Genomic DNA, 12,370 nt, shown 5'->3' on the forward strand with positions numbered 1-12,370 from the left:
GTACCATTGCAATGTATCATGTGGAATATCCACTTACTAGAATCTGTGCACTGCAGAAAGATTCCTGTTCTATCTTTGGCTTTTATACTTTGCTTTTTTGTTGTTGTTGTCATGGTTTTTTAAACCACCAGTAAGAAAAGACACTTTCTTGAGCATGCACACAATGATCAGTGTTAAGCATGAGTGTTGCTGTACTAAGGTGTGATCTGATGGCAGTGCTGTATTCTACAGACAGCTAAAGTGGTAACTGGGTAACTGTCTTTCTCTAAAGCAAATATTCAAATACCTGATGTGGTTTTAGAGTGCTTTAGAATTTCCGATGGCATTCCTGATCAGCTTCTCTCTGTGCACTTTCTCAGTGTGAGCTGTCTGAAATTGGTCATTAGCAGTCCTGCTTCTCATTGTTTTGGATGCATTTAAAAACAAAAATGTTGGGGGAAAAGGTTGTTCCCAAACACCTCTGTCAAAAAAATCTATAGTGAACTAGTTGTTTTTCTCCTAAGTTAGTTTTCAGGGGGTATTAAGGGATTATTTAGTCTCTAACCACAGTCTGATGAAGTGCTGAAGGCTGTTCATACTAGTCCCTTGAGAGGTGGCAGCCAGGCACATTTTGGCATTGTTTGTTAGTACTGGATGTTCTCAGGACTCTCTAGAAGTGGCTGCTCCTCACTGGCATTACCCAGCTCTGATGCAGCTGTGCATCCTTTCTGTACCAGGAGGCATCTGGCCTCTCTGAGCTGTGGCATTTCCCTGCTGCTGCAGAGCTCGCTGCCTTCTGGAAAGGCAAGGTGTTAGTGTGACGCATCCTCGAGGTGGAAGTATATGTATAAATATTATAAGTATCTGCAAGAAGAAGAGTTGTATATTGCAATGGCTTAATGTGGTATTGATTCCAGCAGCCTTGTGCTAGGTAGAGTGTTTTCCAGCTACTTCTACCCTCTGCATAAACCTGAAGGAACCTTCCACTTCTCTGTATAAATAATGCACAAGCACATGCTTATTTATGTTCTCTAATATTTTTTATCTATTTGCAAGTGGATATAACTGTTACTGTAATACAGCTGGGCTCAGGAAACACCCTGAGCTTCCATAGCCATCTCATGCCTCACAGAATCATAGGTCGAAAGGACCTTAAGATCTTAACAGTTTCAACCCCCCTGCCATGCTACCAAGGTCTTACTGCTTCTGTATGTCTTTGCTTTGTTTTAGAGATTTTTCCATGCATTAAATGTGCTTAGATGCAGCTGTACGTAAGCATTAACAGTAGCATGTGGCAATACCTTGTGATATCTCAACATAGTAAAAATCAGGATAAATGAGACCAATTTGATCTGTCGGTGTCTTTCTGCTGTGCTGGCAATTGCCTATAAGGGCAGTAATCAGAGTGTATGCTAAATTTCAGACAGAAAATGCAATATGCTGTCGTGGTTTAAGTCCAGTGGGTAACTCAGTACAACGCAGCCGCTCTCTCACTCCCCCTTCCTTCTTCCCCCCCCCCCCCCGAAAGAATATAACTCCCACAGGTTGAGATAAGACCAGCCCAGTAACTAAGGTATAACACAAACCACTGCTGCTGCCACCAATGATGATAATGATATGGGAAATAACAACGGAAGAGAATACAACCGCTCACCACCTGCCAACCGATACCCAGCCCAGCCGAGCAGTGATCTAGACCTTCCGGGTAACTGCTCCCAGTTTATATAGTGGCCATGACGTGCTGTGGTATGGAATACCTCTTTGGCTAGCTTGGGTCATGTGTCCTGTCTCTGCTTCCTCCCGGCTTCCCCTCCTCCCTGGCAGAGCATGAGGCTCACAAAGTCCTTGGTCAGAGTAAACATTACTGAGCAGCAACTGAAACCATCGGTGTTATCAGCGCTGATCCCAGGCTGAAAGTCAAAACCACAGCACTGCACCAGCTACTAGGAAGGAGAAAAATGACTGCTCCTGCTGAACCCAGGGCATGTGCATATTGTGACATTTTGACTAATTTAACAAGAAAGCCAGTCCAATCTTTCAGTTAACCTCACCATTAATAACTGCAAAAATTGGCAGAGAATCCACTATTTAAAGCAAATTGTATTTGCATATATTGTAGGTTAATTTCTTGGAGATCTCTTTCATTGCCTGTGTTTTGCTTCCGATCCAGATGCTGTATCTGCGGCCTCCTCCTGGTTGCCTGGATACTCTGAATTTCCTCAAGGCAATTGCTAATCAATGTGCAGTTGCAGCTAGGTGAATCCCACAGACAGCAGCCATATCTGTCATCTAAATGTAGAAATCTGTAGCAGAATGTGATCTGGGAAGAGAACAGACAAAACACTGTAGCAGGAGCTCTGCTCCCAGGAACCAATTCATCCTGTGCTAATCAGACACGAGCACTCTTGCTGGATTAGATGAGCAGAAGCTCTTCTGCTAAAATTAAGGGTCAATTATTTTGGTTCTTGTACAGTGCAGAGAAGAGCTGCATCTCAGAAAACAATTACGTTAATAATTACATTTAAAGTCTTCTTTGTCAAGGCCTTGCTTAATTTTGCTGCTTATCTCTGAGCCTCTTTCCCAAAATACCCACTTGTATTAAGACAGTACGCTATGAACCGCTTTTTGAAGCATGAGCTTTTAATGGAGCCCTTGTTAACACAGAGTGGTAGCTTTGAAGATCAGATGTACTTCTCGTGGATGCAGGGTCCTATGTACTACACAGAGGCTTTTGAGTTTCTTGGGATAATTGCAAAATTATGCCTCACAGTAGGTGTCAATAAACAGCGAGAACTCTGCTTGGTCCTTTCCTGAGAAACAAATGCGTTCCGAGGCCTAAATCTTGTCACACCAGAAGTGCAAGACAGGTTCTCCTCCCCCAGAAAAACAGAATAGCTGCTGCAGAGCCAACGCCTACGAATTAGAGTAACTAAAATACATATTTTGGAACTGCATTCTTCAAGTGATGTTATACTGTAAGGACTAATGCTCCCACTCAGACTTGACCTTGCACACAGCTTTTCTGCCTTCTCATACCTCTCCATGTCAGGTCTGCTACCCTGTCCCAACCCCAGCAGCCTCTGTGGTCTCATCTTCCCTCTGCAAGGTGAAACACCTACTTTTGTATCCATTCCACTTTAGACCCTTTTAGACTGTCTTGTTCTTGTTCAGTTCTGCCTGTTCCAGAAACAGCATCTTTGATGGATGGAGTCCTTTCAACTTGGATTGAATTGAATGGTGCTTAGCAAGTTTTTTATGGATTAGATTCATAGTTACTTACTTAAGGGTAGCTAATTGGTGTATTTTTGTGAATTACATTCCAAATTCCGTGTCACATAAACAAGTTTGTGAATTTTCTGCCTGTCAGGAGGATGTTTAATAGGAATGTTTTGTTATTTTGAAATACAAATTTCCATTAACACTAGGTTTCTAAAATTTAAAAAGGAAGTTCTCTTGGCTGACAGCATTGCTTGAATTCATAAGCTGCAGGACAGGGTAGAAGCTGCTGTAGATTGCTTTCATTGATTATGATCACTGCTTGAATTGGCAGAGGAAGAGGTGTTACGATGATGAGAACTTGTCTTATTATTGTGATTAGCTGTTACTAAAGTCTAATTACTGCACGTGATGCTAAAATGTGTAAGCTGCTGACACTCAGAGATAAGGAGATGAAAAGAAATCAACTTATTCCAAATAGCTGTTCTGTTTTTTTCATTATTATTGTTATTTTTGTGCACTCTCCCAAGTGGGGCTTTACTGTGCATGGATTAAGTCATGGCTTTGTCTGCAAAAGCTGCCATCAGACTTTGGTTGTGGTTAAGTAAGTTGTAAGCGCCAAGGGACTGAATAAAATAAGGGTTAGTGAAAGGTGATGACACGGAATTCAGTTAATGGCATGTGCATCTGCTGAGTGAATGCATTGTTATTAGCTATTAATTCAGTTGCTGTAGTCAGGATTCAAATGTGAATGAGAGGAAGGTGAAGCTTGGAAGCCCATTTCCCATAGGAATCAGACATGGGAAAGTGCCATTTCTAAAGCAGTTCTGGCTGCTTCAGATTGGTGTTTCCACAGGAAAGTAGAGGTTTTCCCATTGTCTTGATCTAGAAATCTCCTTTATTTAGGATACAGGCTGCTCTGTTCTGTCTTTGAGACATCATGTTAAGGGCACAGTCCTCAGTTCTGCAGAGCTTCACCTGAGTTCAGGAACCCAGGTAGTCCTGCCGTAACTGCTGTGCTGAGTTTAGTAAGTGTTTTGAGATCCTCTGGGATGGCAGATGCTCATGTATGTACATGTAACGTGCTGTTAATAATTAGAGCTGATTGGATATTCAGTACAAATGACACTGGCTATGAAGTTAGCCCCTTCTTTTAGGCTTTACAAGTGTTTCACAAAACACTGTTAAAGCATATTTTTAAATGTATGTTTTTTCATAAACATTGACAGATTCAATTTGAATAAATAATGTCGAGTCTGAGGGCTGTTCACTGCATCAGTTGTTAATGGTGCATGTTTGGATTTCTGAGTCATACGGTAAATATCTTTCCAATTTATAGGATTAAACATGAGTTTTGATGATTTTCAAGTGTTAGTCCTTCCTACTGCTGTGCCTGCCCCCACGTCTGGGCCCACGTGCTTTGTCTTCAAAAAGAGAAGAGAAATAGGTCTGATTGCGTCTAGCAAATGTGAGGAAAAGAGTATTCCCGTTTTCTCTTATTCTCCATGCCACCTGGAAGCTGGGTTGTAGCTTTCTTTGGCAGTTTTTCATCCATGAGCTCAGCTGTTTCCCAAATCTGAATGTCCTTGTGTGAATCTGATGGAAATGATGTGATTTTTCTGGAATATTGACTCAGGCTGAATCTGCCTCCTGTGGAGGAAAAAGGAAAGTTCAGCCCCCATGGCTGCGTTTCCTATATTCTGCAAAACAAAATCCACACATGCAGAGGTTCAAATTCATATTTGCTGTTTGTTCATACATACTTGCAGGGATCCTCTAAGACAGCACACTGTGTTGGTAGAAAATAATTATTCACTAATAGTAGTACCAACAACCATGGCTGGTTTGAAATGTGACTAATGGTTTTGGTGTAAGCGAATCTGAAATGCTTTAGAGAAGCCTGGTTTTCTGCTGAGGAACAGCTCGCTGTGAACTGTTAGGAGCTCCAGCCTTGCTTGTTGCTAAAGGAACTGAAAAGGAGCAAAACTCAAAGATAAAATCATGCATTTCTCTATAATTGGAGGAGGGGTGGTAGTATCTGTGCTGTGTTCTTGTCCAGGACAGATGAAAATCCACACTAGTGACATCTGTATGTCCCCTTCATTCACTTTGTTGCACCCATCACAAAAAGATTTAACCATTTACAACAGACCTGAAATATTTCTCACAAAGGAGGGATGTGCAGTGCCATAAACAAAAGCTGTTCTCGCATATATGGCACACACGTGGTGCTTTCTGCTTAGCAGTTAACATCCTTAGAAAACACACATTTTATCTGGGGTAAGAAAATAACAAAACACCTCAGAAGACCCCGGCGTAGCAGCATTCTTCAGGAGAAATGCCAAAGAGGATGGGAGGAGGGGTTTTCTGCCCACCTACCTGGCATTTTCCCTTTGCACTCTCCCCCATTCCTCCTCTTTTTGCATAAAGTACTCCTGCAGTATGTAGAGCATAAGAATCATTTCTCTAGCAGAGACTGCAACCTGCATGAGAAGCCTCCATCCCCATTAGAGGCTCTTTCCAGAAGAAGTAATTTCCTTCTCCCTATAAATTATGCATCAATGTACATTTAAGATTCTGAAATGATGAACAGAAGATGAAAGCATTGCAGAGTGTTGCTGCTCCTATGGAGCTGAATCCACGACGTTGTATACAGGCTCAAACACACCTTGTTAAGACAAACCTCCACGTGTTGCTGTCCTAGTACTCCAGCTGTAAAAGCTTGGAGATAGGACCTCCTCTGACTTCTCCAGCCTCAGCTCCGTAAGAAAGACTTCTCCTCTTCTTGGAAGGAAGTGAGTGGGAAAGACAGCAAATTGGGTCCGAAGAGGTTTTCCCAGATGGTCTCCCTTGCTCCTGATGTGTCTGGAGACATTCCAAAGTCACAGGTTGAGTTCTGTGAGTGCTGAGGCATGCATGATCCCTGTGGTCTTATCCTAAAGCTAACAAACCACACAGCTTTGGGGATGTAAGGGAACTAGATGCTCTAATGGGAAAGGCAGTTGAGTCAGCTAAAGAGGAGTTGAGATTACCAGCTAGTACTTCCAAACTGGAACAAGGGTATGTCACTGTGAATCTTGAGTGTGTGATGGTGAGCAGTGTGTTGGGTGAGTGGCACTACTGCATAAAGTGCTTGGCTTACTTTTAAATTAAGTGTCATATTCCAACATATGAGTGATGCTCATGGCTTCTACAACAGAAATACACGTACATGTGTATGTAAGTAAATTAAAGAATCCTTTTTAGCGCAGATGAGATTTCAAAGTGCCTTTGCAAAATCTGCCTTTGGCATGTGGTTTCCATTTAGTGTAACAGGGTTAATAAAGGGGCATGTACACTTTATGGAGAATTAATATTAAATATGCAACTTAATTATCACAGAAAATAATCTAGTTCAAATCCCTCTGCTACAGGCAGGGACACCTTCCACAAGACCCGGTTGCTCCAAGCCCTGTCCAGTCTGGCCTTGAACACTGCCAGGGATGGGGCAGCCACAGCTTCTCTGGGCACCCTGTGCCAGCGCCTCAGCACCCTCACAGGGAAGAGCTTCCCTCCAGGGTTTGCTTTTTATCATCCTTTCACTCCTGCATGTCATGGGCACCACACAGATTGGTGTTGTCAGCAAACTTGCTGAGGGTGCACTCAATCCCACTGTCCATGCCACCAACAAAGATGTTAAACAGTCTTCTTATATCAGTGAACCTGTGCTTACTCTGTGTTTCTTCCATGATCACATAAACTGACAGCAAATCATCCCAAGCACTTTGCACTGTTTCCATCACATCTGGCAATGGCTGCTGAGATTTGTGTAACTGTGGGTGCATCTTTGTCCCTTCAGGTTTTGCTCTGAGGTCTGCTTGTTCAGTACTACCTAGGCTGACCCAACTGTGGAGTTTCCTCTTCGAAGAAAGCCATACTATGTGGTGTCTTTCCTTTGACAAAGTTTTCTTTTAGTTTTTTCTCTTTAAATGCAACATCTACCCTAAAAGAACCTGTGTATTAAAGCAGGCCGCCGAGCCTTTCATCACTTCTTTGGGTGATAGCAGTCATGAATTTTTTATTTGCTGCAGGGCTTACTCCAGATCTGCCACAGCATTGTGTGGGTGCACACATGCAAAAAGGCTACTAATTGAAATTCAGATGTAACAAGATGAAGTTTTGCCATTCACCATGACTGCCTTTTGTTTTAGCCCTTGTACGCTCAGTGCACCTAGACAATGCAACCATTGCTTCCACTTTTAGATTCAACAAGAGTAACTTAAAAGGCAAGAAATATTTCTGTGTCTGCTTTCAAGATGAAATATGTGCCCCCAAAAATGGAAGTAGTGTGTGTCAGTTTATTTATTTCCTTACGTACAGGGAGAGACAGATTTTAATGGAACTGAAAATAAAGTTGAAATCTTGCTGCTATAAACTGCTCCTTTTTGAAGATGCTAATGTGTTTCTACTGCCTAGGTAACTATTATGGAACGCCCAAGCCTCCCAGCCAGCCCCTCAGTGGGAAAGTGACTTCCACCGATGCTTTGCAAAACCTACAGTCTGGCTCCAAGCAGTCGACTCCAAAGCGAACCAAGTCTTACAATGATATGCAAAATGCTGGCATAGTGCATACAGAGAATGAGGAAGAGGATGATGTACCTGAAATGAGCAGTAGCTTCACAGGTAAAACAAAACTATCATGGTCCATCAGCTAGGATACATGGGGAAAGGTTTTGGAGGGGGATTTTTGGGAGGTTTGGTTTCCTGCAAAGCTGTCAATCACAGCCAGCACCACCTGAATGGCAGATATCCAGGTATCACATGCACAGTTGTGTCTTCTAAAAACACCTTGTGGGGTTGAGCTGCATGAGACAAAACTGAGGAAGAGTTCAGATCCAAAAGTTCAAATCCATTAGAAAGTTCAAGGGTGAGTTCAGCTGTGGCTGACAGTTACAAATAATAAGAAATGACTCAACCAGGAATACATTTGAAGTTAATACTCGTCCTTCCTAAATACATTGCTGTCATTTCCCCTTCCTTGCATCTAGAGATACCAGATACCCGGTCACATACAATTTCAAGGTACCTTCCAGCAAAATGGGGGTTGCTTGCTGCAGGAATGAGGTCTGAAGTATAGGTGCAAGCTTTTTGTTTTGTGAAGGCTCTGTGTTGCTGAACAGAGATCTGACTCCCACTGTGGCTACCATTGAGCACTGACTGAAAGATCGCTGGAAACTTTTGCAGTTTAAAGCCAAGTGCTGTACAGGCAGATTCAGAGCAAAATGCTATTGGAGATCAGTTGCATTTCCAGAGATACCAACTGGAAGTTTGTTTAGCTCTGAGGAGCAATGTCTGCAATCCTGATATTTGTTAGTGCTTAGAGCATCATTTCCTCAGCTCAGTTTCAAGCACTGAGTTCATCTTCCTAGCTCCCTTTGAGGGTAGGTACTTAGCAAACAGCTTTACCCAACCCTCTGAGCCTTTCACAGCTGCTTGCTGTGGGTGCCCACCATCGCTGGCACTAGGTTCTTGTTCTTTCTCTCAGTTCCCACCACCATGACTGTTTTCCTTCCCAGCCTCTAATGGGTCATAGTTAGCTGTCATGCTGGTTGCTACCTGCCAAAATCCTAACATCTGTGTAGAGTTTTAAAAGGATTTAGGCTGAGATTTCGTTTCGGCCCTTTCTGACCAAACTGTCAAATGGCTTTGAGGGTTGTGCTCTGTTTGGCTGCTGCCTGTTAACATATATGCGTATTTCCAACCCAAGTCATTCCTGAGCGGTCTCGTTCCTCCCACACTGGAGTCTCTGTCTGCTTACCATCTCTTCTGCAAAGTTTTGCACTGAGGGTATTTTCTCACATGTTATGACAGGCCAGCAACCTCAGCCATTGTCTGTCACAGGATCTGGTTTTGGGAAGAAACTGGTGGGAGATTCTGTTTGACCTTCTTGCTTCCCGTCTCAGTTTGGTGCCCCTGAACTAACTTGAGCATCATTTCTCTTCCTATTTTCCTTCACAAGATGAAATACTGAAAGATGCAGCTCATTTGTCACAGTGTTATCAAACCCTGGCCCATTGCCTCCATTAAATGGGCACAAAGTCAAGAAAAAGTCTCATATACCGAAGTGATTCCTTATGCTTAATTCACATGATAGTGTGCTAGCCGTATTAAAATGCTCCTGCTTCCTTAGAAGACCTCTCAGTGACTTGTGCTTTTCAAACTTTGGCATGTTTACGCTCTCAGTCGTCAGCTGGCGATGATTCATTTATGCTTCTTTATCTTGTCATCTTCTACCTAAAAATATTGAACACCAGGAAGGATAGAAAACAGGCAGCTGAGGGTATTGGTATAGTCTAGATGTTTCTTCCCCCACTTCTTCTCGTTTGTTATTTTCAATAGCTTGTCTTTTTGCAGCAGCAGCACACAGACTACAGTGGTGCAGGAGCTACAGTTAACAACCCCCAAAAAACCAAGGCTGTGAGTTGAGGAAGTCAGTGGTCCTTGGTCTGGAAAGCGGAGATGAGGTCTTGGCTGTGAAGCCCTTTCAGTCCCATTAGTTTGGGGTTGAGCGTGACACTGATGTCTCTGTGTTTTGCTCAGTGTGTTGCCTGCTGCAGGTACTGGGGCTGGTGGTCTCAGGTGATTTGGAAGTACTGCCATAAATTTTCATCACTGTCAAAAGCCAAACACAGAAAATCCGTTTGGTACCCATGGGGTAGTTTTAGAATTCGTCTGTTGTTGCCAAAACTTCTCTGTGAAGGGATTACGGTCACAGACCTGGTTTTTGGAGAACATTTACTGTGATTGGAGTGGAGGGAATGAGCAGCACTGTTTTATGGATACAGCTCAAAACTGCATGGGTATAAGCATCAGGAATGTTTCCTTAGAGGGAGAAGGGCCAGATACACTTAAAATACTCCTGAGTGACTTTGACTGGAAGGATACAGTGATGAGCTGTGGCATAAACCTCTTCAGACAGCAAGATCAGGCAGTAGTGAGCAGCGAACGTGGACACGCGGTGTACTCCTGGCATTCATTTTAATTTCTAATTTAAAGAAGATTCCCTGCACTAAGGACTTTCACCATTAGCTTGTTGATTCTGAGCTTCTGGCTACCTTCTGCATGTATAAAAACCTCTCCCCTTTTGATCATTCTTCAAAGAGGAAATTTTATTCTCCTAATCCCTGTCCTACAATTGGCACTGCGGGAGTGAACCTGTAAGCCTGCTCAGAAACCCATTGAACTCCTCCACATCAGTGAGGCCTGGCCTCAGACGGCTTGGAAGACTTTGGTGCCTATTAAAGCGAACACAGTAGCTGATCACAGCTTCTGATTTGTGCTGGCGAGGGTCTGGCTGGCAGAGTGTGCGTGGGTAAAGCAAGCTCATCCCTGCTGGCAAAAAGACTGCAAAGGCTCTGCCCTCTGTTCATCTGTTGCACTGCGTTGTGAATTAAAAAAGCAAGGAGGGGAAAACCTTAAGGATAAACCCAGCAAAGCAAATGGGAGGGGAAAAAGACTGATTTTTTTCAATTTTATTTGTGCTTGTTTATTCCACAGCAGCGTCTGGTGACCAAGACGAGCATAATCCGCATATCGTAAGAGAGGCAGCCCCACCGTCTGTGATTGATAGCCACACCAACGTTCCCACCACGGAACCATCTCAGAACCTCCCTCAATACCTACCTCCTTCTGCCGAGGATAACCTAGGTCCTCTGCCAGAAAACTGGGAGATGGCCTACACCGAGAGCGGAGAAGTCTATTTTATAGAGTAAAGCACATTTTTATTGTTCTAATTCCATCCCTCTCTCTCTGGGCATAAGTAAATCTCCATGGTTGCATTTTGTGTGTGTATTAAATATTTAGTGTATACGGTTATGCTGCAGAGCTCTAAGTTCTTTCCTGCTTCTGAAGGGATTTTGCATTTCCTGACTGGATTAACATCCAAATTACTCCTGCGTTCAAAGTCAGAGGGAATTGCTTGTTTTATGAGGGTGGTTAAAAAAGCGACAGACACTTGTAAAATATGGGCCAGTTGTTTTCACGTGTGGAGTGAAAGCTCCTAATTGAAAGGGCTGAGACTTCATTTCTGAAGCCTGCCTCTGTGCATAATGCAGCAGAGAGAATTTCTCAGGTCACACGAAGCAGAGCTGGGGAATGGACTTTGTATGTTGTCCTCTCATCAGAGCAAATGGGCCAAGTGTGTTAACACGCTCCAGCAGTTTGCAGAAGGAATAGCTCAGTGCAGAGTAGGCACAGGAAGTCTGGAAAAGAAATACCTCGTGCTCTGCAGTCTTTGCTGAAGAGCTGAGTGCTGTCAGCAGCTCTATGATGATATTGATTTTTTAGGCCATAAATAATAGTCTCTAATTATACGTGTCTAGATTTATTGAGATAGGAGTAACTTATAAAATGGGACCTGTTAGTGGAAGGGATTTCTTGCACAGAGTTTAGCTAGACATTAAAATTCAATTAGCTTTTGAAACTCTCAAGTCCTTGGCTGCCTAAGTAGAGGAGGAGGGTGAGGAATTGATTTTGGATTTGATGGCCTGTTTAATGCAGTCTTGGGAACCGAGATCCTCTGTCTGTGTACCAGGAGCCAGTAGCCAGTTAGGACAGAAGAACCTCCTCTGCTAATGCTCCTTCAGGCACTCCGGAGAATTATGCTGGGTAAGGCAGTAAGGGTAGCAGTCCTGCTTCATCATCAGGAGAGGAGACTTTTGGACAGGGCCCAGGAAAGGTTCATCAGAGCAGGTCTTCCCTTGGCTGCAATGGCACGGGAACACATCAGAGGTCTGGGGGGCATGAGGAGCACTGCAGATGCTCTTCCGCCAGCCGGGAGAGGGCTGCTGCAAAAAAGGCAATTTTCCACAGTACTCTCAATTACCTGAAGAGGCTCCACTGACCCCCTAATGCAAGCCAAAGTCTAGAAAGCACAATGCAAATTCTCCTCAGCTGCCTATCAGGGGAAACTGAAATGTGCTTATTATCCCAAACACGGTATTCTGCCCCTCGTTATTCCTCAGGGTGCCTCATCCTTTGATGTGCTTTCTGGCTTTAATGTATATAACACAGCCTGAGTAATAGCCCATCCAGCCTGCCGTTTTCTTCTCTGAAGGAGGATGGATGATGAGCACTAAATGCTGCCCAAGCAGCCGGTTGCTTCCCTTTTTGTACCTATGTGTGCCCCTGCTGTCAT

The 12,370-nt window shown here is 43.5% G+C and overlaps 1 protein-coding gene across 21 annotated transcripts in view; it reads left to right on the plus strand.

Moving 5' to 3' along the window:
* The window catches only part of MAGI1 (membrane associated guanylate kinase, WW and PDZ domain containing 1), a 343,164-nt gene that overhangs the window by 259,650 nt on the left and 71,144 nt on the right, over positions 1-12,370 (plus strand). For all 21 annotated transcript variants that reach the window (XM_065687804.1, XM_065687805.1, XM_065687794.1 and 18 more), the window contains exons 4-5: positions 7,651-7,857; positions 10,732-10,942. In XM_065687804.1, coding sequence (XP_065543876.1) covers positions 7,651-7,857; positions 10,732-10,942 — 418 coding nt within the window. The remainder of the gene's footprint in view (positions 1-7,650; positions 7,858-10,731; positions 10,943-12,370) is intronic.

This window comes from Lathamus discolor, chromosome 7 (assembly GCF_037157495.1).
Source record: "Lathamus discolor isolate bLatDis1 chromosome 7, bLatDis1.hap1, whole genome shotgun sequence".
Classification (NCBI taxonomy): Eukaryota; Metazoa; Chordata; class Aves; order Psittaciformes; family Psittacidae; genus Lathamus; species Lathamus discolor.